The sequence below is a fragment of the Sus scrofa genome, chromosome 6, assembly GCF_054392235.1.
Source record: "Sus scrofa isolate SSC_HxYL_T2T_F1_AM1 chromosome 6, Sscrofa_HxYL_maternal_Yorkshire_Landrace_v2.0, whole genome shotgun sequence".
NCBI lineage: Eukaryota > Metazoa > Chordata > Mammalia > Artiodactyla > Suidae > Sus > Sus scrofa.
In genome coordinates, this window is record NC_139388.1 from 172,036,844 (window position 1) to 172,062,796 (window position 25,953).

The 25,953-nt window shown below is 64.3% G+C and overlaps 1 protein-coding gene across 50 annotated transcripts in view; it reads right to left on the reverse strand.

Annotated features, from left to right (window-relative positions):
- Positions 1 to 400: 400 nt before the first annotated feature.
- PTPRF (protein tyrosine phosphatase receptor type F) overlaps positions 401 to 25,953 on the reverse strand; it is an 87,095-nt gene continuing 61,542 nt past the window's right edge. For 5 of the 50 annotated variants that reach the window (XM_084965219.1, XM_084965221.1, XM_084965217.1 and 2 more), the window contains 24 exons: positions 24,570 to 24,875; positions 23,768 to 23,961; positions 20,593 to 20,619; positions 19,172 to 19,289; positions 18,517 to 19,095; positions 17,771 to 17,868; positions 17,327 to 17,580; positions 17,144 to 17,237; positions 16,313 to 16,534; positions 15,886 to 16,040; positions 13,152 to 13,267; positions 9,537 to 9,569; positions 8,749 to 8,846; positions 5,999 to 6,122; positions 5,662 to 5,837; positions 4,815 to 4,934; positions 4,394 to 4,548; positions 4,023 to 4,308; positions 3,745 to 3,923; positions 3,404 to 3,530; positions 3,098 to 3,223; positions 2,723 to 2,877; positions 2,501 to 2,636; positions 401 to 2,109 (listed from right to left, as the gene is read on the reverse strand). In XM_084965219.1, coding sequence (XP_084821345.1) covers positions 2,041 to 2,109; positions 2,501 to 2,636; positions 2,723 to 2,877; positions 3,098 to 3,223; positions 3,404 to 3,530; positions 3,745 to 3,923; positions 4,023 to 4,308; positions 4,394 to 4,548; positions 4,815 to 4,934; positions 5,662 to 5,837; positions 5,999 to 6,122; positions 8,749 to 8,846; positions 9,537 to 9,569; positions 13,152 to 13,267; positions 15,886 to 16,040; positions 16,313 to 16,534; positions 17,144 to 17,237; positions 17,327 to 17,580; positions 17,771 to 17,868; positions 18,517 to 19,095; positions 19,172 to 19,289; positions 20,593 to 20,619; positions 23,768 to 23,961; positions 24,570 to 24,875 — 3,947 coding nt within the window. In that variant the 3' untranslated portion in view covers positions 401 to 2,040. The remainder of the gene's footprint in view (positions 2,110 to 2,500; positions 2,637 to 2,722; positions 2,878 to 3,097; positions 3,224 to 3,403; positions 3,531 to 3,744; positions 3,924 to 4,022; positions 4,309 to 4,393; positions 4,549 to 4,814; positions 4,935 to 5,661; positions 5,838 to 5,998; positions 6,123 to 8,748; positions 8,847 to 9,536; positions 9,570 to 13,151; positions 13,268 to 15,885; positions 16,041 to 16,312; positions 16,535 to 17,143; positions 17,238 to 17,326; positions 17,581 to 17,770; positions 17,869 to 18,516; positions 19,096 to 19,171; positions 19,290 to 20,592; positions 20,620 to 23,767; positions 23,962 to 24,569; positions 24,876 to 25,953) is intronic. The other 45 variants (XM_084965232.1, XM_084965230.1, XM_084965249.1 and 42 more) reach the window with 15 other exon arrangements.

A 25,953-nucleotide genomic window follows, 5' to 3' on the forward strand; every position in this document is an offset into this window, starting at 1 on the left:
CATTTCTGCACTGTGGCCTACATAATTTCTTCAGTATTTTCTTTCCCATCTTCCTGTGTGAACAGCTGAAGGAGCAAGAGGAATACTTCCAGCACTGTGCCCTGGTTACTGACCCACAACACAGCCGGACAAGACTGAGCCAGAGCACTGCAAGGGTGAGGAGACTCCGAGGCCATGCCCCCAGCCCAGGGAGCCGGGCCCCTGCCGTGTGCTCCTTCCACGCACGGGCGGCTCGGTCTTCAGGCTCCTCTCCGAAACTGGGCCCCACGCCAGGGGGCTTGTCACAGACCCTCAGGGCAGCCTATCTCCTGGGGAGCAGGACAGCCGCAGAAGCTACCCCTCGGGACGGACTGACAGAGCCCAGACTCTGGTTCCAGAAAGAGCTGAGACAGAGGCCCGGTTTGTAAGAAATCTGATTATTCAAATTTATTACCATCAAGAATTATGCAATGATGCTGTAGTTTTCTTAACAAATAGAAAACAGACTGTGTACAACAGTGGACTCTACAGCACGAGCATCCACAAGGTAAAAATGAATGTCTCATTCAACATTTCCAACCCTGGATTGTTGATCTTGACAGCCTAGCTAGATCCGGGGACGCCCGCCTCACGTCCCTCGGCTAAAACAGCTATGCACCCCTCCCGCCCCCTCGTACCTACCTAGACAGTGCTGCCCCGAGGAAGAGACCCTCTCCCTGCCCCTCGAAAGCCGAGATCCCAAGCATTGCGCAGAGTCCCATTCAGAGAAGTCCAGTAGTCTGGCCACATTGGTTTAGGAGGGCCTCTTGAAGGAGTGGAAACGAGCGATTTTCAGGGGCTTGGAAAACAGCTGCAAACCAGGGAGGCACGTCATCCGGCCCCTGCTCTGAGGACAGGTATGTGCTGCCAGGCCCACTGGCCTGGACCTGCAGGGCCAGCTGCACCCCTGCTTGGCCCTGAGGTGCGTGGGGCGCAGCACAGGGCCGGGCCGGTGCCTATCGCCTTGGCCATGCGGCCACGCCATCCTGCATTGCGGGGGGCAAAAGCGAGGCTCTGGGGGCCCAGAGGTCAGGCCGGCAGCTCCCCGCGGAATCCCAGGGGCAGGAAGCCGCCTCCCCTCTCAGGCGTTTGAAGCAGAGGCCAGGGGGTGACTCTTTTTTTCCCGCGGTTTTCTTTCGGGTTTTTGTTTGTTTGTGGTCTTTATCTTTCATCTTTGCAGACACGATGGTGATGAGCAACACGCTGCCGGGCTCCCCAGACACGTCCATGGTCCTGGGCTGTGACGGTTACACACACACACGGGAACTGACGGCTGGGGACCAGCGCCTCCCGTCTCCTCCCCACCCACCACTGTCCGTGGGGCCTGAAATAAGGCTCTTAAGGAAAAATAAAACAGGGCTTTTTTTTTTTTTTTTTTCTTTTCTTTTTTCTAAAAATGTGTTTCCCTGCATTTGGCTGAAACGGGATCTTGTCTGAAGGGCTGGAAGAGCAGCCGAATCAGCCATGCCTCCGCTCAGGCCGGCAGCCCCAGCTCCACACACACGAGGAAGGCACGCTCCATCCCTCAGCAGTGAAATGAAAGGCATCAAACAGAAAGAGGATCCAACGCGAACTCAAAGGAGAAAACAAACTACACCCCAACCCCCACAGCAGCCCATTCTGCAGTTAAGAATTTGCAAAAGGAAAAGTCAGAGGGAAGAGGCTAGAATCCCTGTCTACCCCACTTAATGTATAAAAAAAGGAGGTTTTGCTCCCATTCCCCCCCATGAGAAGAAGCATGAGAAACGCGGCAGCGGAACAGAGAACTCGAAGCGGCTCGGGGCGGGCCTGGGGGGCAGAGACGGCCCGGCGCCTGCCTGCCCGCCCGCCCCCTCACCCAGGGGAGTGCTGGGCTCTCCGTCTGGTGTGGCAATGTTCCTGAAACGCTGTGATCTCAGAGGGCTGTGCTCTGCCAACAACAGCATCCGTGCAGGAGGGCTGGACGATGGTCGGTATGGCTCAGAGGAGCTGGGTCCCCTCCAGAGCCCCCAGGCGGGGGCAGCGGAGGAGGGGGGGCGGTAGTTACGTTGCATAGTGGTCAAAGCTGCCGAGGTACTCCAGGGCTGCGCGGTAGCACAGCTGGTACTGGTCCTGCCGGGCAGGACAGGGGGCTGGTCAGGGTGGGCAGTGCCGGCAGATATCCCTAACAAGGCCAAGGGCATTCACACTGCAGCCGGGGGCGGGGGGGGGGGACACTGAGTCAGCCTCTGCCTCTGCTGGCCAGGAGCAGAGGCGGGACCCAGACATCTGCTCAGACTTCCTCCTGCCCCTCAAACTGCCCCTAGACCATGCACCCCTTAAGGACAGCCACATCCAACCCTAGCCGGGAGGCAGGCACCCCACTGGTGCTCAGGGCACCGCTGCTGAGAGGGGAGCGTGATCAGCTCATCCCACCCCAGCGCCCCGGGCAGAGCAGGCAGGGATCAGTGCCAGCAGCCCGTGGCTGTGAGGAGCGGCCTCGGGCGGCCAGCGGCCCGCGTACCTCCGTCTGCACCATGGCCGGGCGCTGTGTGCGCAGCGTCTTCACGGTCTGGAACATGTCCACCACGCCCTCGTAGCGCATCCGCTCCAGGACGATGCTCAGCGTGATGAACACGCCGGTGCGGCCCACGCCGGCGCTGCTCGGGCACAGCGCTGGATCAGGGCTCCTGCCCCGAGGCCCCTGGACCCCCACCCGTCCAGCCCTCCACGGGGTTGGCCCCACCTGCAGTGCACCGTGATGGGCCCGTCCTGCCCGAACTGCTCCTTGGTCTTGTGCACCTGCCCGATGAAGTCGATGAAGCCCTCGCCCGTCTTGGGCACGCCCTGCTCTGGCCAGTCCGTGAACTGGAACTGCCGGATCGTCCTCGACTGCCCATCCTGGGAGAGGGAAGAGGAGCCGGAGTTGGCTGGAGCCCCAGGCCACGCGGGCAGTGGCGTGACTCAGGTAAGTCGTGACACCAAGGCCACCCCGGGAAAGGGGCCCATGTTCTATGGCCTGAGTGGGGGAAACGTGCAGGCAGCCCCCGCCCCAAGGGGCTCCGGTAGTTTTACAGACATGCCTTCAGGCAAATACAGACGCTCCCCTGTCCACACTCACCCGGGCGTCTGTGACCTTGAACTCGCGCAGGATGTACTGGGGCATGTTGTACTCAGCCATCGGGTCGACGACAAAGTACTGGTAGCGAGCAGAGCGCTCTGCGGGCCAGTACTGGTGGCATTTCTCCTGTGGACAGAGGACCCAGCCCCCACGGTCAGGGGAGGAAGGTGGGGGAGGAAGGCGGAGGCGGCTCCGGGTTTCAGAGCATTTGGGGGTGGAATGGGGCTGGGAGGCAGAGGAGACGGCCGTGCGGGGGCGGGGGGCTGGTGTGCTGTCAGGTCCCGGGGGCCCCAGGGACGGGCTCACCCTGCCCATCTCCCGCAGCCGGGTCAGCATGACGACGATGGTGGAGTTGTGCTCCCAGAGCATGCGCCAGAAGTCCTCGGTGCTCTCCGCCAGGGGCCCCTGCGTGGCTATGTAGGCCTTCTGCTGTCTGGGGTGGACACAGGGCCGGACCTGCTGGAGGCGCTGCTGCTGGCCCCGTCCCCCCCCGCCACTGCCTCGTCCCTGGGGGGCCCCCTCAAACCCCCCCTTCTCCAGGAAGCCCACCCTGGCCCTCCGGGCTGGCCCTATCCCGCCGTGCCCCGGCCAGCCAGGCACAGGCCCGGCGACCCCTGGGCCTGGGGGGCCGTCGTGTGCGTGCTGACCTGTAGCCGTCCAGGAAGCTGGCGTTGATGTAGTCGGAGCCCTCCACGCCGCGGATGGGCTGCAGACACACCCGGGTCAGTTCGTAGGGCATGATGTTCACCAGGCGGTTCTTGAACTTGTTGCAGGGCAGGTTGGCGCTGATGAAGCGGGATGTGTGGGCCTTGGAGCTGGCCAGCAGCTGGTGAGAGGGAGGGCCGGTCAGGCCCGGCTCCCCGGGGACCAGACCCCGCCCATCGAGGCCCGGGAGGCGGGCGGGTGCGCCCGGCCCCGCGCCCACCTTGAACTCCAGCTCCATGGCAGTCACGCTCTCCCCGGGAGGCACTTGGCCCAGCTTCTGGATGTGGGCGTAGAGGCTGCGGGCGGGCACCTCTGTGTGTCCGCACGTGGCGGCCTCCAGCAGCGCCTCGTGGATGAACACGTACTGGTCCTCCGTCTGCACCATGTAGTTGCGCTGCGCCCGCATGCAGGTCACGTGGCCGTAGATGTCCACCGTCTTCTCGTGCTTCATCCGCTCCAGCATGGCGTCGATGACGATGAAGCAGCCGGTGCGGCCCACGCCCGCGCTGCAGGACACGGGCTCAGCCTGCGCAGAGGCCCCTCCGGCTGCGCCCCCCACGCCCACGCCCACCGGGGCTCACCCCCCCTCACCTGCAGTGCACAACCATGGGCCCCGCGTCGAGCGGGTTGCAGGCCTTGACCCGCCGCAGGAAGGCCAGGATGGGGGTTGGGTACTCGGGAACCCCGTGGTCCGGCCAGGCCATGAACTGGAACTGCCGCAGCTCCCGCTTCTCACTGGAGCCACTCTGGGGAGGAGAGCCGCGAGGGACGGTGGGACCAGGGAGCGTGCCCACCCCAGTCTCGGGGCCACGTCCCCGTTCCCCGACAGGGCTCAGGAGCCTCACGGGGCAGCCTGAAGGAGCTCTCGGTGCCGTGTCCATCCGTCCCACCCGCGGCGCGGGCCCGCATGGCGCTCTCCCGCCTCCAGGCCCCGGCCTCCCACACGACCCCCCTCCCCACGGCGCGCGAGGCTCCGACTGCTGTCCCGGCAGGGCCCTGGCGGGGGACACACCTTGTGGAGCGCGAAGGTGCGCACGGTGTATGTGGCCAGCTCCACCGTGTCCAGGAGGGTCACCTGGACGAGGCCGTAGGTCTCGGTGCCCCGGGCCGGCCAGTACTGATCACACTTCACCTGCGGGGGGACAGCGGGGGTGGGTGTGAGGGTAACTGGAGGTGCCCAAAGGCTCGGACGGACGGAGCCCAAGGCAGAAGCAGGGTGGGAGCTCTAGCGTACCCGGCTCAAGGCAAGCAGCCCTGAACTCTCAGCCCCACTGTGCCACCCCTTTCCAAACCATATCAGGCTCTCACGCGATGCGCCACCCCTGCCCTCGAGAGGGGAACAGGGGACGTAATTGAAAATTATTTATTCATGACCAGATCGCAGCAGGCACATTTTCTGCCAGATTTACCCATAACGTTTATGTGCCGTTTTCAAGCTCTGTAAATCTTATGTTCCGGGCGACGCGCTGCTGTGCAAAGGCAGAGAACAGCAGCTCTTTGCACTAACTAACTCAGGAGATGTGTGAATTCCCCAGCAGCGCTCTAGCATCCGGGGGACACGTGAACATCCCAGGACCACGCCAGCAACCGGGGAAGACATTAACGTTCTTGGAAAATGACAGCATCTGGGGCAACATATTAACACGCGAGGAGCCCACGAGTGTCTGGGGAACACGCCCCACCCCCCCGGGAACGCCCAGCAGCGGGGACAGGGTGACAGCCCAGGAGAACAACAGCACTTGGCAAGTCCCTTGAGGAGCTTCCTCCCACAGAGACGGAGAGGGTGCTCGAAGCCGCCGCCGGGTGGCTGAGAATTTCCCCGGCCCCGCCCCTCCCGGGAGGGCCCTGCGGGGCCTTACGCGGGACTTCTCCTCCAGCCGCGTCATCATGACCACTGTGGCTGTGCGCTGCTCCCACACCATCCGCCAGAAATCACCCATGGTCTCCGGCAGCGGGCCCTGCGTGGCGATGTAGGCATTCTGCTTGCGGTAGCCGTCGATGTAGTTGGCGTTGATGTAGTCGCTCCCCGGGACGCCTACGGACAGCAAGGCACGCGGACGAGCATGGTCCCAGGGCCTCCATCTCAGCCCACAGCTCGGCGCACCCCGGGACCCCTGGGCTGCGTCTGGAGGAGGAGCTGTCCCAGGGCGAGGAGGAGGACAGCGGGGGGCGGGGGGACCGCTGCCCGTGGCTCACCATCGATGGAGGTCAGGATGACTCGAGAGTGGTCGTAGGCGATGACGTTGGCGTAGCGGTTCTTGGGCTTGTTCACCTCCAGGTTTGAATTCTCCCACGTGAACTGCTGTCCGGGGTCAATGGACTGCAGGGAACAGAGGTGGCAGGTGGAGCGGGGCCGGAGCTGAGCTCTAGTGCCCCCATGGTGACCCAGACTTCCAGCTGCTGCCCACTTGGTGCCTTCGCCCCTGGGATCCGCCCCACCGTGCTGGTGAAGGCTGAGCACTGGCCTCTGGCCCCGGAGCCCAGAGACCGCTGGGGCGCCTGTCCGGGAGACGATGGGCCAAAGACTCCTCCGACCACGGTACCAGTTCTCCTTGCCCAGAAGAGTGGTCCGGCGTGGGGTGGGGGCTAGGGCAGTCCCTCAAGCCCTGCACCCAGCTAAGGACTGCGGAGCACGAGGGAGAGACGGTGGTTGGCCATGCAGGACCCGACGCTGCCGAGGGTGCCGGACACCTCTGCACAGCCTCGCCCTGCTCCCCTCTTCCCTCCCTGGCTGTTCCTTCCCGAGGCAGGGCACAGTGCGCCTCCAGGCTTCATTCCTGGGCCTCTTCACCATAGCCAACCTTTCCTGGGCGAGCTCACTTGCTTGCTGTACCTGAAGCCCAAATGCCGGAACTGCCCTAATTTCAGCTGCAGCCCAGACTCTCCCCGAGCTCCCGATCTGAACAGCTGGCAGCCCCACCTGGGTGCCCCACAGGTCCTTCCATCTAAACCCTTTGCCAAGCTGCACTCACCAGCTTCCCCTGCAAACCTGGCCCTGCTGCTGGGGGTCCCCCTGCAGGAAGGGCACTGTCGTCATTACCCACAAGCCCCGGACAGCCCCTAAAAGCCACCCTCCGAGATCCTCTGCGCCCCACGCCTTCGGTCACCGGGTTCCAGGGCTCCCTCCACCCTCTCGACTCTCCCCGGTCTGCTGCCACAGCCTCAGCCAGGCCACCCCCGCTCAGAATTGGCCTCTCTCTGCCTCTTCGCTTGGCCCCGCTCCGTCCTGGAGCCAGAGCCATTCCCTGCTTGATCCTTCCACAGTTCCTCGTGGCCTCAGATGATAACGAGCGCCTGGCACTGCTCTAGCACTCCGTGTGTTTCCCCTCATCTAATCCTCTTGTGCAACAGGTTCCACCCTCCCTCTACAGACGACACCACCCAGTCCTCCGCACAGCACGCCACGTCGGCTGTGTTTTGGTGCCAGCCTGTGTCCCTCCGCAGGACAGCGAGCCCGGCCCCGTGCGAGCCCAGCGCACCCCAGCCACAGTCTGCTTCATCTCCGACCTTCCCGCACGTCTGCGTGTTTAATGCTTGAGGTCACACTCAGTGCTGATCATCGGCCTGCCCTGGTTTCCCCACGGGCGGAACTCCCTGTGGGCACTTGTTGCCATGCCCCCAGCTCCCAGCCCAGGGCACTGCTTGACCGTGGCTGCCGAGTGACTGACTGACGCTTAGAGGTAACAGAGCTACGGGATCCTGGCCGAGAGCTCACAGCAGGCTGCGGGGAAAGCTTGGACTGGAGCGGAGAAGGGGCAGAAGGTGGAAGGGGCACACAGCCTGGGCAGCGAGGCGCAGAGCCCCACCGGGAGGAGGGCAGGTGTGGACACGGGACTGGATGAACGCCGGCGGAGGACCAGGGAGGCCTCCCGGGCAGACAGGGCACGGAGGGCATGGAGCCCGACCCACCAGCTCTGCTGCCCTCGCAGCAGGTCTTGCGCAGAGCCGGCCCCCCGCCACCACCCTTGGAGGCGCCACAGGGAAAGTCAGCGCGCTTTCCTCAGGGCAGCCCTGCTCACGGGTTCGCCCGCTAAGCTCAAGCTCTTCTGAGGGGACCTGGCTCACGGCCCCTGGAAGGGGAATCCTGGTGTCCAGGACAGCACGCACGGCGGAGGGCAGACCTCTGACCAGGGGGCAGCCCGCCCCTCGGTCCCGTCCCCCCATCATCCCAGGGGGAATGCCGGGCCAGGCCTGCGCTGGGAGCAGAGGGATGCGAGGGCTCGAGGCAGAAGATGCCTGCCTCCCGCACCTCTGTGCCCCTTAGAGGAGGCAGGGCTCTCCTTGCCACTGCTGCACGAGTGAAGCGCCTCCCAGCTGGGCCTGTGAGCGGACAGGGCGGAGGTCAGAGTGAAGTGAGCCGCGGGAGGGCCCTGAGCAGCAGGGTTTGTGCAGCCCGAGCAGCAAGATTCAGGGCTCCGGTGCCCCATCTCCGTGATCTGCGCTCTGAGAACCCCAAAGAGCACATGCGTGTGCAGGGCACAGGCTGCCAGGCCCTACCACTCATTGGCTGTGTGACCTTGGGCAAGTCGCTTCCCCGCTCTGAGCCTCAGCTCTTCATCGACAAGATGGGCTGACTCCAGCACCCATTTCAGAGAACTGTGGCGGGGACAGAATGAGGTGAGGCATGTGCAGGGCCTCGCCCGGAGCCGGCCCCCGGAGAGCTCCCCACAAATGCCGGCTGTGGTTGCCCATCTCTGTGTGCGTCCTGCCTGCCTCCGTTAGCGTCAGGGCATGTGTCTGAGTGTCCTGGCCTGGGGGTCTGGAGGGGCTTCGGCCAAGCCTGGCATCTGAGAGCTGAGCTCCCCGCTTGCCACTCTGACCCCCCACCCCATCTGTGCTCTGGGGAAGCCTGGAGCCCCTCACCTGCAGCGGAGGCCTGAGGCGGGACAGACGCTGGCCCAGGGCCAGGCACACGGCAGGGGGCGGGCCGGGAAAGGACCTCTCACCTCGTACTCCTGGGAGAACTTGAGGCCATCGTTGGCTTTGAGGCGCTCGATGTTGTCCGCCAGGTCGGTGACGGGGATGGGCGGGTGGTCTCGCATACCTGCGGGCAGGGCACACACAGGCAGGGTTGGCACGAGGCCTGCGCGGGCTGGCGGAGACGGCCCCGACGCAGGTATGTGCACATGTGAACACGTGTGACCATGGAGCACTCGGCACTGGTGGCGTGGAGACGGCAGCACATGCGGCGACAGGGATGGCGGGGCACACGGCGGCTGGAGGGAGGGAGAGCACAGAGGGCGCGTGTGTGCCGTGAGCATGTGTGAGCGTGTCCACGTGACGCGGTGCTGGGCCGCAGGTTCTCAGCCGGGATGAGAGGCTTCCTCCCTCCCAGGCTGGGGCCGGAGCCCAGGTCGAGGGCGGCGGGCGGGGGCTGGGCTGCGCAGCCTGCGCCCTGCCCGAGGGCCGCCTGTGGACAGCGCTCTGCCCCCTCTGGCGCCCGTCACCACGGGAGGCTCCGTGAGGCCGCGGCGCCGGCACCCGGCGTGAGGATGGAGCGATCACGACGTATGGAGATGGGACAGGCACCAGACAGACGGGGGCCTGAGGAGAGAGGCAGAGAGGACGGCGGGAGGGGAGACGGGAGGGAGGAGGCCGGGGGGGAGAGCGTGGGGTGCAGAGGGAGGAGGAGAGAGAGGAGGGCAGAGGAAGGACGGAGGCGAGGGATGAGAGAAGAGGAGGAAACACACAGAAGCCAGAGTGGGCCCCACACACGGGAACGTGGAAAACTAACTTGAGATATTCGGGCAACTGGGGACACTGGAACCTGCAGAGAAAAAGAACAAAAACAACGGGGCAAGAGAAGGAAACCCGTTAACCTCTGGCATGGTCGCCGTCAGACAGCGAGGGGCCGGGGGCTCAGGGAGGGCAGTGTCCCCGCAGCTCCTTCCGCCCCCAGAGGGACAGCTGGGTGTCCCAGAGCCTGGGTGGCCTTGGGGGCCTCTTTCTATGACGAAATTCTAGGTCCAAACCAACCCTTGTACCCTCTGCTGCCAAAACTTGACCCTGGCTATTCCCAGGTGATTTGGCAGAAGGGAGGTGTGCTTTTAAGGAGGTGAGGCACAGGTGGTGAGAAACGGAAGGGTGAGCCCACGGGAGGGTGTGCAGATGGGGACTCATCACTCTTTGGGCTTTGCTGTGTGTTTGAAGCACTTTCAGAGTAAAAGCTGGAGTTGCCATGGTGGCTCAGTGGTTAACAAATCTGACGAGCATCCATGAGGACACAGGTTTGATCCCTGCCCTTGCTCAGTGGGTTAGGGATCCGGCTGTGGACCTGCGACCTGTGGTGTGGGTCGCAGACGTGGCTCGGATCCCGAGTTGCTGTGGCTGTGGTGTAGGCCGGCAGCTGTAGCTCTGACTTGACCCCTAGCCTGGGAACCTCCATGTACTGCGGGTGCAGCCCTGAGAAAAAAAAGAATGAAAGTCGAATTATGAGCTAAACTCGTATTTAATTTAGTTTACTGAACTAAAAACACAAAAGAAACGTGCACCGTGGACGCTGCTGCCAGCCCGCACTGGCCCTCTGGTCACTGGCTCCCTCCCTGGGACCAACTCTGTGCACTGGACGCCTCTCCCTGCCAGGAGCCGCATCCCTGACTGCAGCACCTTTGGTGACCTGCACGGTGCCCCGTCCTGGGCGGGCCTCGGCCTCTGGTCCTTCTGGAGCCCCCACTCCTCTGACACCACCTCAGGCCGCCCACGCTCCACCCACTTTCTCCTCCCAGGCCCCTGCCATCCCCCCAGGCCCTGCAGCCTCGGGATTCAGAGCCCAGCAGGGCCCTCACACCCACTTGGCACGCCTCAACACGCCAAGGCTCCAGCCCCCGGTCCCTGGCCGCCATGCACTCTCCAAGGTCCCAGCTGCCAAAGCCCCAGCCCCCTTCGGGTCCCTGCTGCTGCAAAGCCTCAGGTCCCCGCCAGGCTTGGGGACACGCCTCTCTCTGCGTCCTCCCTCCGGCTTCTCCCCCTTGGCCCCTCTACACCTCGCCGCCTTCCCTGGCTGCTTTCCTGCCTTCCCACCCCTCTCCCCCTCCGCTGGGAGAGCCCACCGACTCTCGGGCTTTGACCCCCGCCTGCTCCTCAGTGCCCCCCACGCCCGTGGTTCCAGCTGGGATGTCGCCATGGAGGCCCACTGCCCGAGACCTCACTGCTCCCTGGACCTGCCCTCCCTACCGTTCAGCCAGCAGCCACGGAGTCATCCTGGCACCCCCGCCCCCATTTCCTCCCCCCTCGTAGAATCAGGCTCCAGTCCCGCTGCTCAGGCTGCCCTCGTGCTTCCCAAGTCCAACCCTTCCCTCTGCCCCACTACCACCGCCCGTCCAGGTCCTGCTCTTATTCTTTTTCGGGCCGCACTTGGGGCATATGGAGGGTCCCAGGCTAGGGGTCTAATCGGAGCCGTAGCTGCCAGCCTGCACCACAGCCACAGGCACACGGGATCTGAGCTGCGTATGTGACCTACACCACAGCTCACGGCAATGCCGGATCCTTAACCCACTAAGAAAGGCCAGGGGTCGAACCTGCAACCTCATGGATACTAGTCAGGTTTGTTCCTGCTGAGCCACAATGGGAACGCCACCAGTCAGGTTCTTAACCTGCTGAGCCACACGGCACCTCCTCGGCACCTTCCCAACGGCCTCCCTCCCCAAGGCGCCCCACTGCCCGTCTGCCGTCCACACGGCAGCCAGAGAGATGTTTCTAAAGCACACGTCCAACCAACCCTGCTGAAAACCTTTAATGCCTCCCGGGACCCTCTAGATGGAATTCAAACCCCTTAGCCTGGCACGCAGGTCCCTCTGCGGCTGGGCCTTGGTCTAACCCTCCGTCTCATCTCTGCGCTCTCGACACCCCCAGCTCCCAAGCTGCAAAACACAGCCCCGAAACTGCTTCCGCAGCCTTTGCCACGGAAGGGAGCTCCCCCACTGCTCCGCCTGATGAAGGCCCCCATGGCTCGCATCCCTCTCAGAGGAGACGGGCCTGCTTCCTCACAGGCCTGATCAGGCCCGGCCGCAGCAGCCTGCCGGGTGAGCCGGGCTCACTCAGGACACGGGCCCTTGGAACTCGGTCAGCATGCTGGGAGGGAGCCCGGGCCAGGGGACGCTGCCTCCTGCGGCCGTCACCGCCAAAAACCCCAGGTGGGCGCACAGTGGACGCCAGTGTCGACCACCAGACGTGAGAATGAGTGAATCTCCAGAATCACGGGTCAGCTAACTTTTCTATGAAAGGCCAGATAGTAAATATTTGGGGTTTTGTGGACATATGGTGCCTGTCGTGTCTACTTAACTCTCCCTTGTAGCGTGAAAATAGCCGTAGATGATACACAGTTGAAGGAGTGCGGCTGCGTTCCAATAAAACTTTATTTGCAAGAACAGGCGGTGGGCCATGCTGGCCCCAGGCCATAGTTTGCTGACCCCTGATTTCAATGATCTGGCTCCCAGCCTTCAAGTCCTCCGGCCAAGGAGCCCAGACATTCTGGACTGGAGACAAACTGCTCCTGCTATGCTCCTGTCTGAATTTCTGACTCACAAAAACTGTGAATAGTACGTAATTGTTTTTGTCAGCCACGAGGTTTTGGGGTGATTTAGTATGCAGCAATAACTAGCTCGTGCACACACAAACTCTGTTCTTTCACGCATTCATTCAGCTGTCTGTGTGTCTGCTTCACAGGCGTCCAACAAGAACCCACCGTGAGCACAAAACAAGGGAGGCTGGAGGAACGAGACACAGCTCCCGGCTCCACGGAGCTCAGACTGTCACTGAGGCAATTCCAGCCCAGGGTGAGACGTGTCTCGATAGAAGCATCTGGGAGCCAAGGAGACCCCACCCCCACCCCCAGGAAAGAAGTTTGAGCTATGTCTGCTGGGGTTCTGGGGTGTGGGGAGGGAGTGACACCTCAGGGAGAAGGAACAGCCAGAGAGCCACGTGAGAGTGAGGGGGGAGGACAGGCAGGCGCCGAGCCCTGGGCAGGGCCCTGTACTCTCGCAGGAAATCTGGAGCCAGCCACTGGCAAGGGTCAGATGCGGGGACCCCACCCCCCACAAGTGTCTGATGGGTCATTTCCCACCAGCAAACCCTTCTTTCGTATGTGGGGGCCAGAGGGGTTTGCTCTGGGAGGGTCCCTAGCCCACATCCAGAGAGCTTGACCAAAGACAAGGCAGCGTCTAAACTAAGCAGCTGCCCCACCGGCCATCAGAGGCTCCTGAGCTCTGCAGCACCTGCCCAGCTTTTGGATATAGGGGTTCCTCGGTCACTCAACAAGGTGGAGGGAGAAGGGCAGAAGGGGGCGAGGTGAGGCCAGGGGGAGAGCCACAGGCCTTCATGGGGGGCAGGCAGGCTGGGGGAGCCGCCCTACCTGGGGTCTGGTAGTTGAGCCTCCGCATCTCCACGGGGTCGGAGGAGTGGGCCAGCAGAGAGTCCTTCAGCCCAATGGACTGCTCATCCTTGGACGATGGGGACTGGGTCCTTTTCCTGGGGAGGCAGAGGGCAGGTGGTGAGAACCGAGGTCGAGGCGGAGGACACAGATGCAGGGCGCAGCCGGCTGCCACGGAGCCTGTGTCCACAGCTCTGCCCCTCCCACCGCAGCCTGGGGTCTGAGTGCAGGGAAGCCAGGGCCAGAGCAGCTTTGCAGGAGAGAACATGGGGGGGGGGGTGACAGCAGGAGTGGGGAGTGGACAGAGGGCCAGCGCAGCGAGGCGGGGGGGCCGCAGAGGCTGGCGGCTCCTTCCCACAGAGGGACTGTTGTCCGAAGGGCCCCACGGCTGAGGCAGCGGGAGCCACGGGGGGGGCCACATGCAAATGACACGTAAGATATGCAAACATCACAGAGCTGGGCCCTGCTGCCTGGCCGTGGGCATCAGGGCAAAGGCGCAGAGCAGCAGGGGAGGGGCCCGGAAGGCGTCCCCCAGCCAGGCAGAGCCTGGCCCCAGCTCCCCGTCTCAAGGACAGGCTCAGAGGCAGACTGCAAGGTCCTGCTGCTGACTAGTACCCAGGGGCCGCTTCTGCTCAGCGGACACAGGGGTGTTCAGGGAAGAACTTGGGAGAGTGCGCACGGCCCGCACACAGGCCAGACTGGCTCCCGCGAACACCGCGGAGCACGGGGAGCCTGGGGGAAGGGCAGGGGGCGTCAGAGGACTGCACTACGCCTGTGCCTGGAGAAGGGGGCACCGCCTGTGCAAAGCACCAGGCGAGAGTGACAGAGCCCGTCCCCCGGCTGCCAAGCAGGCCAGACAGCCGCAGGCCGGGGGGCGCCCGGCCCGCACCCCGCCCCTCCCTGCGGGCCCGCGGTGCGCGGGGGAGACGTGAAGGCGGGGGCGTGTGCGGAGAGAAGGAAGGATTCCTACCTTTCTTGTTTACTAGGTCCCGAAAGACAGGCAAGGACAGAAGAAAGGAACGGTCACTGTTTCTGTCAAGCGCTCAGGCTCTCTCATGCCAAGGGGGACACTGCCGGACCGATCTATGGCACCCGTGTGGCATTCCCAGGGAGGCTCGCCTCTCCTGGCAGACGCCAGGACCCGGGTGGCAGTGGAAAGACGAGTGGGTGTGTGGGACTCCTCAAGCTCCCCACCCAAGGGTCTCCACGCCCTGAATCAGGATGGCCTGTCCCTGTTCACCCCGGGAGGAAGCAGCTAACCTCAGGAAGGGGGCCCCAGGTCCGGGCCGGGAGGAGTGGGGAGCTGGGCACGGGAACTTGTGTGCAAATGCGTCCAGACACACGGACCAACAGGCGTTTGCTGCCAGCCCTGTGCTGGCCGAGACCAGTGATGTTTCCAGTGAAGCACCACGGGCAGAGAGGGGCAGAGGGGGGCAGTGGCTGGCAGAGCCCCATGGGCACCAGAGCCCGGAAAGGAGTCCTGCAGGATGGGATGGCAGTTGCCTGGGCAAGGAGAGGGAGAACTCCGGGGCAGAGGGGCACAGCCTGAGCCGGCCGGGACCTGCATTTGGTCAGTGACCGCATCGGGCATGGTGGCGGGGGCCAGAGGAGTTGGGTATCTGATGACTGTCAGGCTATAACTCTCCTTAGTTAAAGCTGAGATGTTCTGGAGTTCCCGTTGTGGCGCAGTGGTTAAAGAATCCGACTAGGAACCATGAGGTTGCGGGTTCGGTTCCTGCCCTTGCTCAGTGGATTAACGATCCGGCGTTGCCGTGAGCTGTGGTGTAGGTTGCAGACGCGGCTCGGATCCCGCGTTGCTGTGGCTGTGGTGTAGGCCGGTGGCCACAGCTCCGATTGGACCCCTAGCCTGGGAACCTTCACATGCCACGGGAGTGGCCCAAGAAATGGCAAAAAGACAAAAAACAAAACAAAAAAAACCTGAGCTGTTGTGACACTTTAAAGTGACAAAATAAATCTTTGGAAATACCTCTCCAGCTGGGAGGAGGACGGAGAGGAGGAGAGACTCCTGCAACTGCCTGAGAGAGGACTGAGGGGAGCCACGTGCCAGGTCCCCAGCCACCCGGGCACGTGCGCTGCTTCGTGGGGAGCCCACAGCGGGCCCAGTGGTGTTCACGGGAGGACGCATGGGAGACTGGGTGCAGCGAGACAGAGGAGTGGCGAGGGTGACCCCCCGGTTTCTGGTTGGTAACTCGGGGGGTGGCCCACTCCCTGTGATTCGGGACCCTGGGGGAGGGTCGTGGGGAGGTTCAAGGCACCCAGCGTCTGGGAGAGCTGTGGATGCTGTGGGCACAGCAGATGTGAAGCGTGCGCCAAGGGAATGTCCCTGGGCACATGTGGGCCTGGAGCTGGGTCTGGAGGCCCCAGCAGGGGCGTCATCCAGGGATGGGGGCAGAGGAGGTGCTGAAGGCAGGACCAGGAGAAGGCGGTGCCTTGAACCTGAGAGACAGACCCACTCACATCCACTAAGACAGACGGACAGCCGGACGAACGGACAGACACGCCTGACGATGCACGTGGACAAGCTCTCTGAGGGTTGGGCCCCTGGTCACACTCAGGGTCACGCCCACGTGTGTGCGCACACCCTGCTTCGGCTCCTCCACTGGGCCCGGGGCGCCGCCGGGGCTGCCCCAGGTCTGCCGGCAGCAGGCACGGGGAGGGCCTGGGGGCCGGGGCGGGGCGTCCCCGGAGCACTCACCTCTTGAACAGCAGGATGGCGATGACGATGAGGATGATGAGGATGACGGCCAGGACGGGGCCCGTCACCCACAGCATCTCGGGCTCCTCCTGCTGCTGCGCCGGAGTCACCTGCACCACGATCTCGTCGGAGTAGGGGCTGGCGGCGTAGCGCTTCTGCGGCCCAGTGGAGGAACAGCACAGATGATGAGCCCGGGGCCAGACCCCCACCCTCTGCCCCCAACCTGGACCCAAGAGGCTGACGTGGGCCTGGCCCGCTGCCTGGGCCGAGGGCCAGAGTAGGTCTGGCCTTCTGGGCCTCAGGAGTTAGTGCCTTGAGGCCCCTAAGGCAGCCCGGGGCCTCTGGGTTACTGCAGGCCTGGGATCTCGTGGTGTTTGAGATGGGCCTGCAGAGTGTCTGTCTGATGAGGCTGGGGTCTTGGGCAGACCTGATCCACGGGTTCCTTCAGAGAGGCGAGCACAAAGCACTGGTAGCTCAGGTCTGGAGACAGGGGCCGGTTGTAGAAGCCCCGGTAGCTCTTCTTGTCCCCCAGGGTGAAGGTCTCAGGCAGCACGTCCACTTGGGCGGCCACGTATGGCTTCAGCCGCTCTGTCTGCCGCCGCCGCCGCCGCCGCCGCTCCCCGCCGCCTTGCTCGATGGCCTCCAGCAGCTGCCAGAGCAGAGCATGGGGGTCAGTGGGGCCTTGGGGCACACGCTCCTGGACCCGGGGCCTGGAACATGAGCGCCCCGGGCTGAGGCTGAGGCTCGCCTTCCGTGTGAGGGGCCCAAGCCTGGCCTGACTCACTGTCCTCGTAAAATCATGCTGGATACCCGATGGGGCAGTGCCACTCCTCCTAGCCCATCCGGCAAGACAGGGCGCTCTGGGTAACCTTGCCCTCACTAATCAGAGGGCTGCCTGCGCTCCTCTGCGGGAGGAGGAGGGAGATGCCAAACAGGCCGGGCTCCACCCTAGCTCCTCTGCGGCCTCTGGAGCCTTGAGACGCCAAAGCTTTCGGGGGCCAGGACTCTTGAGGTCTCAAGAGATGCCTCTACCACTCCCCACCCCAGGGGATGCTCCGCAAACCCCTCGGGGGCGGTCTCCGTAAGCCCTCCCGGAGTTCTCCGGAAGCTCCCTAGGGCCACCTCAGCGTCTCTCTCCCCCGAGGCGGGGGCAGGCTGCCAGCCAGAGAGTGATTCCGGTTTGGGGGAGTCCCCAGGGCCGCAGCCAGCCACTGCAATGGGACCGTCGTCAGGGCCGCCCTGTCTGGTCCCCAGACACCTCGTCCAGCTCCAGCTCCTCGGGCGTGCTCCATCGTGGCGCCAGCATGCTCCCTCCCACGCGGTCAATGGGCACCACCATGATGTAGAACCACCTGGGTGGGCAGAAGGGGCGGGGTCAGGGCGGTCCTCCCCCAGGCTCAGGTCGCCGCCCTGCCCTCCTCCCCCAGCCTCCTGGGCACACCTGATGAGCGAGGGGTCCTGCACGTGGGGCATGGAGAGGGTGAAGCGGCCGTCCTCTATGAAGGCAGAGGCCGGCAGCGGCTTGTGCGGCAGCAGGTCGGGGGCGGTGCGGATGGACACGAGATGCTGCAAGCCGCCCGCACTGCTGCCGCGGTTCATCAGCACGAACGAGTACTCCGTGTTCGGCTGCAGGTTTGCGATCAGCTTCTGCATGGAGTGCCCGTCCACCTCCACGCTCTGCCCGTTGTACAGGATCTGCGCGGGGGGAGGAGGGGGCCCTGCGTTTGGGTGGGGCTTCCCATCACGGGCCCTCAGGGCAGGGCCCACGCGCACGCACGCACAGCAAGCCAGGATCTGACACCACGAATGCACATGCACGGGCGGGGACCGAGACGAGGGCCCACAGAGGACCGCGCGTGTCCTGGGCGCGGCGGGCTTCACCCACCCTGAAGGGGACGGCCGACTTGTAGGAGTCGGGGACCTCCCAGCTGAGCAGCACCGACGTCTTCATGGCAGCCGCCACTCGGAAGTTCTTGGCAAACACTGTTGGGATACAAGCAGGGAGTCAGCGCTGGCTGCGTCACTGGCGTGGATGGGCCTGAAGGTTCCCCGCCAGGAAGACACACGGGGCCGGGCACAGCGAGTTAGGAAGAGCTGCAGAGGGCCAGGCACCCCGCTCCCGCCAGCTTCCACTGCACACTTGAGCTCCCAGCCCCGGCTCTTCCTCACAGGGGGCACCGCGCAGGGCAGATGCCGCAGGACCCACGCTCAGGATCTCCGGAAGTGCTTGGGTGAGGCTGGCGCTTACAGAACACCAGGTCAGAGGGACCAGAGGTCGGTAGGATTCGGTCATGAGAAGCATGTGGCGGCCATGTTCAGGAGAGGTCAGGGGTCGTGGCCCCAGGAGATGAGCGTGGCACCCCCAAGAGCGGTGATGCAGTCAAAAGAGATCAGTGGGTCAAGGTCACAAGAGATCGGAGAGTCTCACAGCAGAGGTCAGTAGGTCAAGGACAGCAGAGGTCAGGGGCCGCACCCCGAGAACGTGGGGCCCGTTTGCTAGAGGTTAGTGGTCACGGTCATGAGAGGACTGGAGGGTCACACACCAGAAGCTGGTGGATCACAGTTGCCAGAGGTCAGTGGGTCAAGGAGAGCAGAGGTCCCCAGGTGCCGCCAGGTGCCCGCAGCACACACCTTGCTCCACGGGCATGGTCCGGGACTGGATGCTGGGGCTGAGCGGGCCGGCGCCTTTGCTGGTGTGAGCGCGGACCTTGACATCGTACGTGGTGTCTGGCTTGAGGCCAGAGAGCGTCAGGTGGGTGTCGGCGGTGACGCTGCGCAGCTCCTGCGGGCTGTTGATGTCGCGGTACACCACCGTGTAGTTGGTGATGCGCCCGTTCCTCTCCGCCAGCACCGGGGGCTCCCAGGTCAGTTCCGTGGTGGAGGTGGTCAGCCCCACCACGCGCAGGTTTTGGGGGAAGCCGCTGGGCGCGTCCTCGGGGGTCGTGACCTCCTTCTCAAACTCCTCCCCCGGGCCGGCCCGGTTCTTGGCAGCGAGCCGGAAGATGTAGGTGGCCCCTTTGTGCAGGCCCGTGATGGTGAAGTGCTGGTCGTCTTTGCCGAAGTCGATGGTGTTGGGCCTCGGCTCGTCGGCCCGGCGGTACTGCAGCCGGTACCCGAGCAGCTCGCCGGGCAGCTCCTTGGGCGGGTGCCACTGCAGCAGCGCGGTATTCATGGCCGTGGTGCTGACCATCATGGTGGGCCGGCCTGGGACTGAACAACCACGCGCTGGGCTCCGGCCGGGCCCTCCCTCAGCGCCCCCCCAGCTCTGCCCCGACCCCTCACTCACCTGCCCCCGTGGTCGTGACGATCTTGGGCTTGCTGCGGGCGCCGTCCCCCTTGGTGGTGTAGGCGGCCACGGTAATGGAGTAGGTGGTCTCCGGGGTCAGGCCACTGATGGTGGTTTCCTAAGGGAGGAGGGGGGCCGTTCCCGTCACAGGAGAGCCCGGAGGGGCCAGCCTGGGCCAGCCGCTCGGGACTTGGGCGGGCGGGGCCCCTCCGGGGCTCGCACAGGGCTGGAGGCCCTGGCAGAGGGGGCTGGGCCGCGCTGGGCTCCGCTGGAGGCAGGACGGGCAGGGGGACGTGTGCCCAGGAGGACCCAGCCCATCCCAGGAGCCACGAGCCTGGGGCGAACAGCTCCTTCTTCCTTTCAGACAACAACAAAGGACCACACTGTTCTTTCACTCCATTGTGCTGTGAATGACACCTCGTGAGGCCTGGGCACACGTGACACACAGGGCACACAGCCTCGCACGCACATAGCACCTCGCGTGGCTCCTGGCACGCACATAGCCTGTGGCTCCTCCTGCACCAGCAGGCGAGGGCCCCCTGTAGATAACGCATGTGCACGTGCACAGAGCCAGTGGAGGGGTGGGCCCGAGGCAGGACCCCTCCCACCCCCACCTAGGCACCGGCTCTGTGAGCACCCGATGCCCTGCAATGCTTCCTGAGACGGGAAGGAGAGAAGAGGCGGACAGGGAACCCCACACCGGGGGAGCACACTCCTCCAGGTCCCCAGTGATGTCTGAGAGGTCAGCCAGGGCATCGTCCCCCCACCCTGGCAGGCCCTGCCCGTATGCCCCTCTCCAGCCAAGGATCATTTCCGGACATGCGGAGAAACACCAGGGGAGGCCAAGCTACACCACACAGAGGGAAGAGTGGGAGAGGGGAGGGGACCACTGCACAGTGGGAACAGAGCGGTCACCACCAGCCCTGGCATGCCTCCAGCTCTGAGCCTCGGCCGGGGCCACTGCAGCCGCCATCAACCCCTTGACGGCTCCCTCCTGCCCCGGCTGGAGGGTCTCCCAGGGCTGGGGCTCCAGAACGCACCAAGGCCAGAACCCGGCTCCCCAGACTCCCCTCCCAGCCTGGGCCCAGAGCAGGGTGATTTTTCAGGCCAGGGATCAATAAGCCCTAACGATCATTCAGGATCAGATTTAACTCCATCCCTGTCTGGCCAGAGCAGGGGCCAGGACCTGGTCGATCGCCAACACTGGCCTGAAATTGCTGCTCGACAGGCGAGAAGCAAGGATTAGAGGAAAGGCCAATCACTGCTCAGCTCGGGGCTCGTGCCTAAATGCCAATTTTCTCCAGATGAGGCTGCTGCCCTGCGGATCCTGGCGGCTCAGGCTGGGAGGAAAGGCGGGGGGGGGGTGTCCCACGAGCCCAGCCTGACCCGGGTGATGCCCACACCGCACTCCTCTTACTTACATAGTCCTCGGACTCCTCTGGCCGCCACTGACCGCGGGAGAGGGAGAGAAAGGGAGACACGATGTGAAGGACTCTGGCCCCGAGGGGCCTGGCCCAGGGCGGGCAGAGGGTGGGCACGGGCCTCTCAAGTGGCCAGGAGGGGCACTTCAGGACCACCCCCCCATCCAAAGATCCACGCCCCTGCCTCACGGGCCCAACTGTGGGCGCCGGGCTAAGGCGAGGAGGCCTGGCGGGCAGAGGGCCAGAGCCAGAGGGCCTTCAGGGGTCAGAGGGCGCCACCTGGAGGTGCTTTAGGAATAGGCTGCCAGACGTAGGGGTGGGTCCTCCAGCTCAGGCCAAGGGAAGGAAGACTGTACCCTTGGCCCACCTGGGACAGCCCTGGCCCAGGCTCGCTGTCCCGGTACAATTATCCGCAACGTCTCCTTCCCCTCTTAACAGTGTCCTAGCTGGGAAGACAGATGCTCCCGTGGCCACAGGCAAGGGGTAGGGGGAACGGCAGGAGCTATTCTGTGGTTTGGAGGGGCCAGGGCAGGCTGGCCAGCAAGACGATAGAGGCCGTGAGTGCCGAGCTCGGAGCCTGGACCCTGCCCCACGGCAGGGCAGTACTCAGACCCCTGTTAGTGCCCGGGGTATTTGAGAACCGGGTGGAAAGGCAAATTCCAGGCCGGCGTTATATTAATTCCTTTTTTTTTTTTTGTCTTTTTAGGGCTGCACCCACGGCATATGGAGGTTCCCAGGCTAGGGGTCTACTCGGAGTACGGCCGCCAGCCTACGCCACAGCCACAGCAATGCGGGATCCTTAACCCACGGAGAGAGGCCAGGGATCGAACCCGCAACCTCGTGGTTCCAAGTCGGATTCGTTTCCGCTGCCCCATGATGGGAAGTCCTGCATTACGCTAATTCTTGGTACATTCCTCTTTAGGCTGTGGTGTGTCGGGGCGTACCAGCTGGACAGGCAGAGGGAGGAAGGCCCCCGGCACCAGAGGGCTGGGCGCTGGCAGCTGTCCAGCACAGCACGCACGAGAGGGTCCACGACGTCCTCAGGCTGGAAGTGCCACACAGTCCTCTGGCCCTACCCCCTCCCAGGGCTGGGCTGGTCTCGGCCCAACCCCAGTGCCTCTTGTCCTGGGACGCTCTCTCGGACATTCTTGCAGGAGTGCGGGACAAGTCATGACAGGAGACTGTCCTGCCCGGCCATGGCCACTTTGTGGGGGGTAACTGGGCCCAACTCTGCTCCAGGTTCCTTGCCGGGGGGAGACCTGTGCTTGCCAAGCCAGGCCCGGGCACAGAGGTCCTCCCGGGGAGCAGAGTGAGGGAGAAAGAAAGTGACAGAGATGGTGACGCCAAAGGGAGGGAGAGAGGATGCAAGGACCCGAGGAGCCGAGAAGAGAACAGGATCGATGCAAGACAGTCCGGGAAGGGAAAGCAGACAGGCGCGGGCAGGGGAGAGAGACAGGGCGGTGGAGTCCGAGACCGTGAAACAGACACGCCAGAGAGGGAGACACGCGTGGAAGGAGGTCTGGCCACACGCTCATACCCCACAGTTCTTTCAGAAGCGATGGAGCCTGGGCTGAGCAGATGGCGTGGTGGGGGAAGGACAGGCTGTGGTGTCCTTGACCAGGACTCGGGGGACAGCGGGGCCCTGTGGCCAGGCTGGGGACCAGGCCCCATCTGCTCTCCTGGCTTGGAGCAGGACGAACCAGTCCCGGGGGTTGGGGGCACGGCAAGGGCAGGCCCTCTACCTTCACTCAGCTCCTCTAGAGCCTGGGCTCAGGTTCACCTCCTGCCATAGGAGGTCTGAGGCCAGGACGACCGTGTCCCTCGTCCTAGGGCTCAGCCCCCTTTGAACCACTTGGAACCGTAAGGGGGCACCCGAAGTGGCTTCTCTGGACCCCCCACTGGCTGCAGCTGTGCTTCTGGCCCCCTAGGGCGGGAGGCCCCGGAGGGAGCCCATTCCCGGGATGTTTCTGGGTGGGTGTGTCTGCTGAGGCTCCAGGAAGAGCCCTCAACCTGCCCCAGGAATGCAGGCGGGTCCGCAGCCCGCCTCCTCCACCCCTGCTCCCTGAGCACTGGCCTGGCGGAGGCGGGAGGAAGAGGGCGCCCTCTGGGCAGACGGCTGAGCCCAGCCAGAAGCTTGAAGGTGCCGTCTGTCTGTGGGGGAGTCCGCCCTGAGCACAGCAAGGAGAACATGGGGTCCGTGCGTACACCTCTGATCCCAGCCCAGGTGGGTAAAAAGCCAGACAGGCAGGGTGTGTGGGTTCTGGAGGGCACCTGGGCTTCTCCCCTCAGGGCTGGCTCAGCATAGCCCTCTGTGGATCCTCCCAAGGCCTGGATTCTGGGTGGGAAGCCCTGGAGCACAGACACACCAGGTCTTGATGCTTCAGCAGAACACTCTGGGAGCGAACTCGCGGTAGCAATTACAGCCCTTTGCCAGGAGTCCTGAGACCTGCCTTCTTATCTAAGCTCGGCTACCCCTCGCCTCACCTCCCGGGACTCCGGGCTCTCCATCCGAAGAGCCAGGCAGCGCTGAGAACGCCTCAGGGACCTCACCCCAAGCTCAAGGGCAGAATCATCCACTGCCCCCCCCGCCCCCCGCCGAGGACAGAGGGCACAGAGGGAGGTAGGAGACTGGCTGTAGGTCGAGAGCCCTTGGCAGTAAACATCAGGGGCTGAGCCATCCGCCTGCGTGCCGGGCGCAGGGCAACACTCCAGCCCGGCCGTTCACAGAACCCTGCAGCGCCCAGGGCCAAGCCGGGGAGATGCGGCTGGGAGGAGCGGCGGCCCAGCCGAGCCCGGCTGAAGAGGAAGGCGCCTCTCGAAACCCCAGCCTGACAGTGAATGCACTTCCTGCAAACCGCAAAGGAGGGCTTGAGGGGGCTGTGGCCTGGGCCTGTGCACAGACAGAGCGCCTCGCTGGCGGGGCTGGCAGCTGAGCCACAGAGATGACTGCCAGGCTGGGACTGTCACCAGGGCTGGCAGACCCAAGACAGAGGGAGTATTCCTGGGCCCTGGCCTAACCTCCTGGTCGCGGCACTTCCCTAGCCAATGCAGCAGGACAGCCTGGTGTCACCGACCCTAAGAGCAGGCAGGGGAGGGGAGCCAACCTGGGCTCCAGAGAGGAAGTGGGAATACCGGCCTCGCCCACCCGCCCAGCCCACACCTCCTAGCCGCACACCTGGGCCTCGGCCAGCATGACGTCCTGGATGACGGGCGGGCCCCGAGGCTCGCCGTTCTCTAGCCGCACGTAGGTGACCTGGTAGCCTCGGATCTGGCCGTGCTGCTTGCTGGGGACGGGCAGCTTCCAGGAGACGCGCACAGCCGTGGAATTCAGTGGATCCACCTCCACCTTCCGCGGTGGCCCACTGGGCACTGGGGACGAGGTGCAGACGGAAGTCAGGCGCGTGGTAGGGTCCGGGCTCGGGTGGACACCCTGCTGCCCCGGGACAGGCCCTGACGCAGCTTCCTGGGACCGCGTGCCCTGGCCAGGAACACGGAAGCCTCCCTCTGGCACAGGGAAGAGCCCGGGACCCCGCGGGCCCTCTGGCCCAGCACTACCTCACTTGGCGGGGAGGGCAGAGTTGGGGAACAGGTGGAGGTGGGGCACCAGGCCTCGACCACCCCACGTCCGCACAACCTGCCCACCTCCCCCTGGACCCACATCACCCCGTGTAGCCAAGGCAGTCTCGCTGACTCTGCCGAGGGCCTCTTGCGCCTGTCCGCCCAGTTCTCCACCTCTCGGGTCCCAGGTGGGGCTGCTTCTTTGGCTGTAGCCTTTCAAGGTTCCAGCCGCCCTGGGGAAGCCCCCCGGCTGGGACGTGGGCCCACGCTGTCCCACGAGCTCTATCTCCCCGGTCTGGGCCCCTGAGCCAGCACCAGAGGGACGATGCGTCCTTCTGGGCTCGCGGGAGGCCAGGGCCCGGGCGCCGGCGGGCTGGGGTCCAGGCGGGTGGCTGCCCTCCCCCCTCGGCGCCGCCTACCGTCCTCGTCGGTGCGCACCAGCACCGGGCTGCTCTCGGGGCCGGGGCCCACGTCCGTGTGCGCCCGCACCCACACCCGGTACTCCGTCCACTTCTCCAGGCCCACCAGGTCCCAGCTGGAGTGCTCGCGGCCGATGCCGTCCACCACGTGCCGCTCACGGTCCTCGCCGTCCACTGCCTCGTAGGCCACCGAGTACTGGGTGATAACGCCGTTGCGGCTGTCGGCCGGCGGTGGCACCCAACTTACCCGGACTGTGGTGGAGCCCACGCTCACACACGTCACCTTCTGGGGAGGGGCGGAGGGGGCTGGGGAAGACAAATGGGGGGAAGCAGGCAGATGGAGGGGGGGTCAGAGGCATGGCGACCAGTCACAGGGGACAGGACACTCACGCGGGCAGGCTGCTCCTGGGTGCAGGTGCAGCCTGGAGAGCCCAGGGCCCTTCCAGGCAGGCTGTGCCGCTGCAGCCAGACAGCCCGGCTCCCTCTGGACCGCAGGCTCTTCTCTCTCTCTGACACACACACACACACAGCTCAAACAGCACCTCACACACATATACCGTCTCACACAACATGCACAACATCAGACAAACACAAGTACGGCGCCGTGCTACCCCCAACCAGAGTCACACCCACAACCACACACGGAGAACCTCTCCAGCGGCCGTGACCGCAGCTCTCCTGCTGTAAGTCTGCCCTGCCTGTGGCTGCCTGGACAGGGTACTTGGCTGAGCTGTAGAGGCTGGAGGCCCCGGGGGAGGTTTGGAAAAAAGTGCCCACTGGGGGAGCTCCCATCATGGCCCAGTGGAAACGAATCCAACTAGGAACCATGAGGTTGCAGGTTCGATCCCTGGCCTTGCTCAGTGGGTTAAGGATCCGGCGTTGCTGTGAGCTGTGGTGTAGGTCGCAGACGTGGCTTGGATGTGGCATTGCTGTGGCTCTGGTGGAGGCTGGCAGCTATAGCTTTGATTTGACCCCTAGCCTGGGAACCTCCACATGCCGCAAGTGCAGCCCTAAAAAGACCCCCCCAAAAAATAGTGCTCTCAGAGGTGCTCTCGTCCAACAGGCTCTTGAGGCCTCAGGAGGCGGGTCTCTGCCCTCCTTGTTCCCATCGAAACTGCCAGACCCTGTTCCGAGGATTCTGCTGCCACCACACAGGCTTTCTTGTCATCTCAAGTTCTGCCACCAGCCCTGCCCACATGACTCTGGCCGCCCTCAGACCACTGGCTCCCAAGCCGCTCATCTCCAGAGCTTTCTCCCCTGCCCTGTGCCTGCTTTTCACCCCCCAGAGCCCTTGTCCACTGACCCACCGTTCTTAACTGCTCTCGGTTTTCAGCTTAGAATCTCACCACTCTCACCAGCAGCCCAATCTCCTTTGCCATCCCCC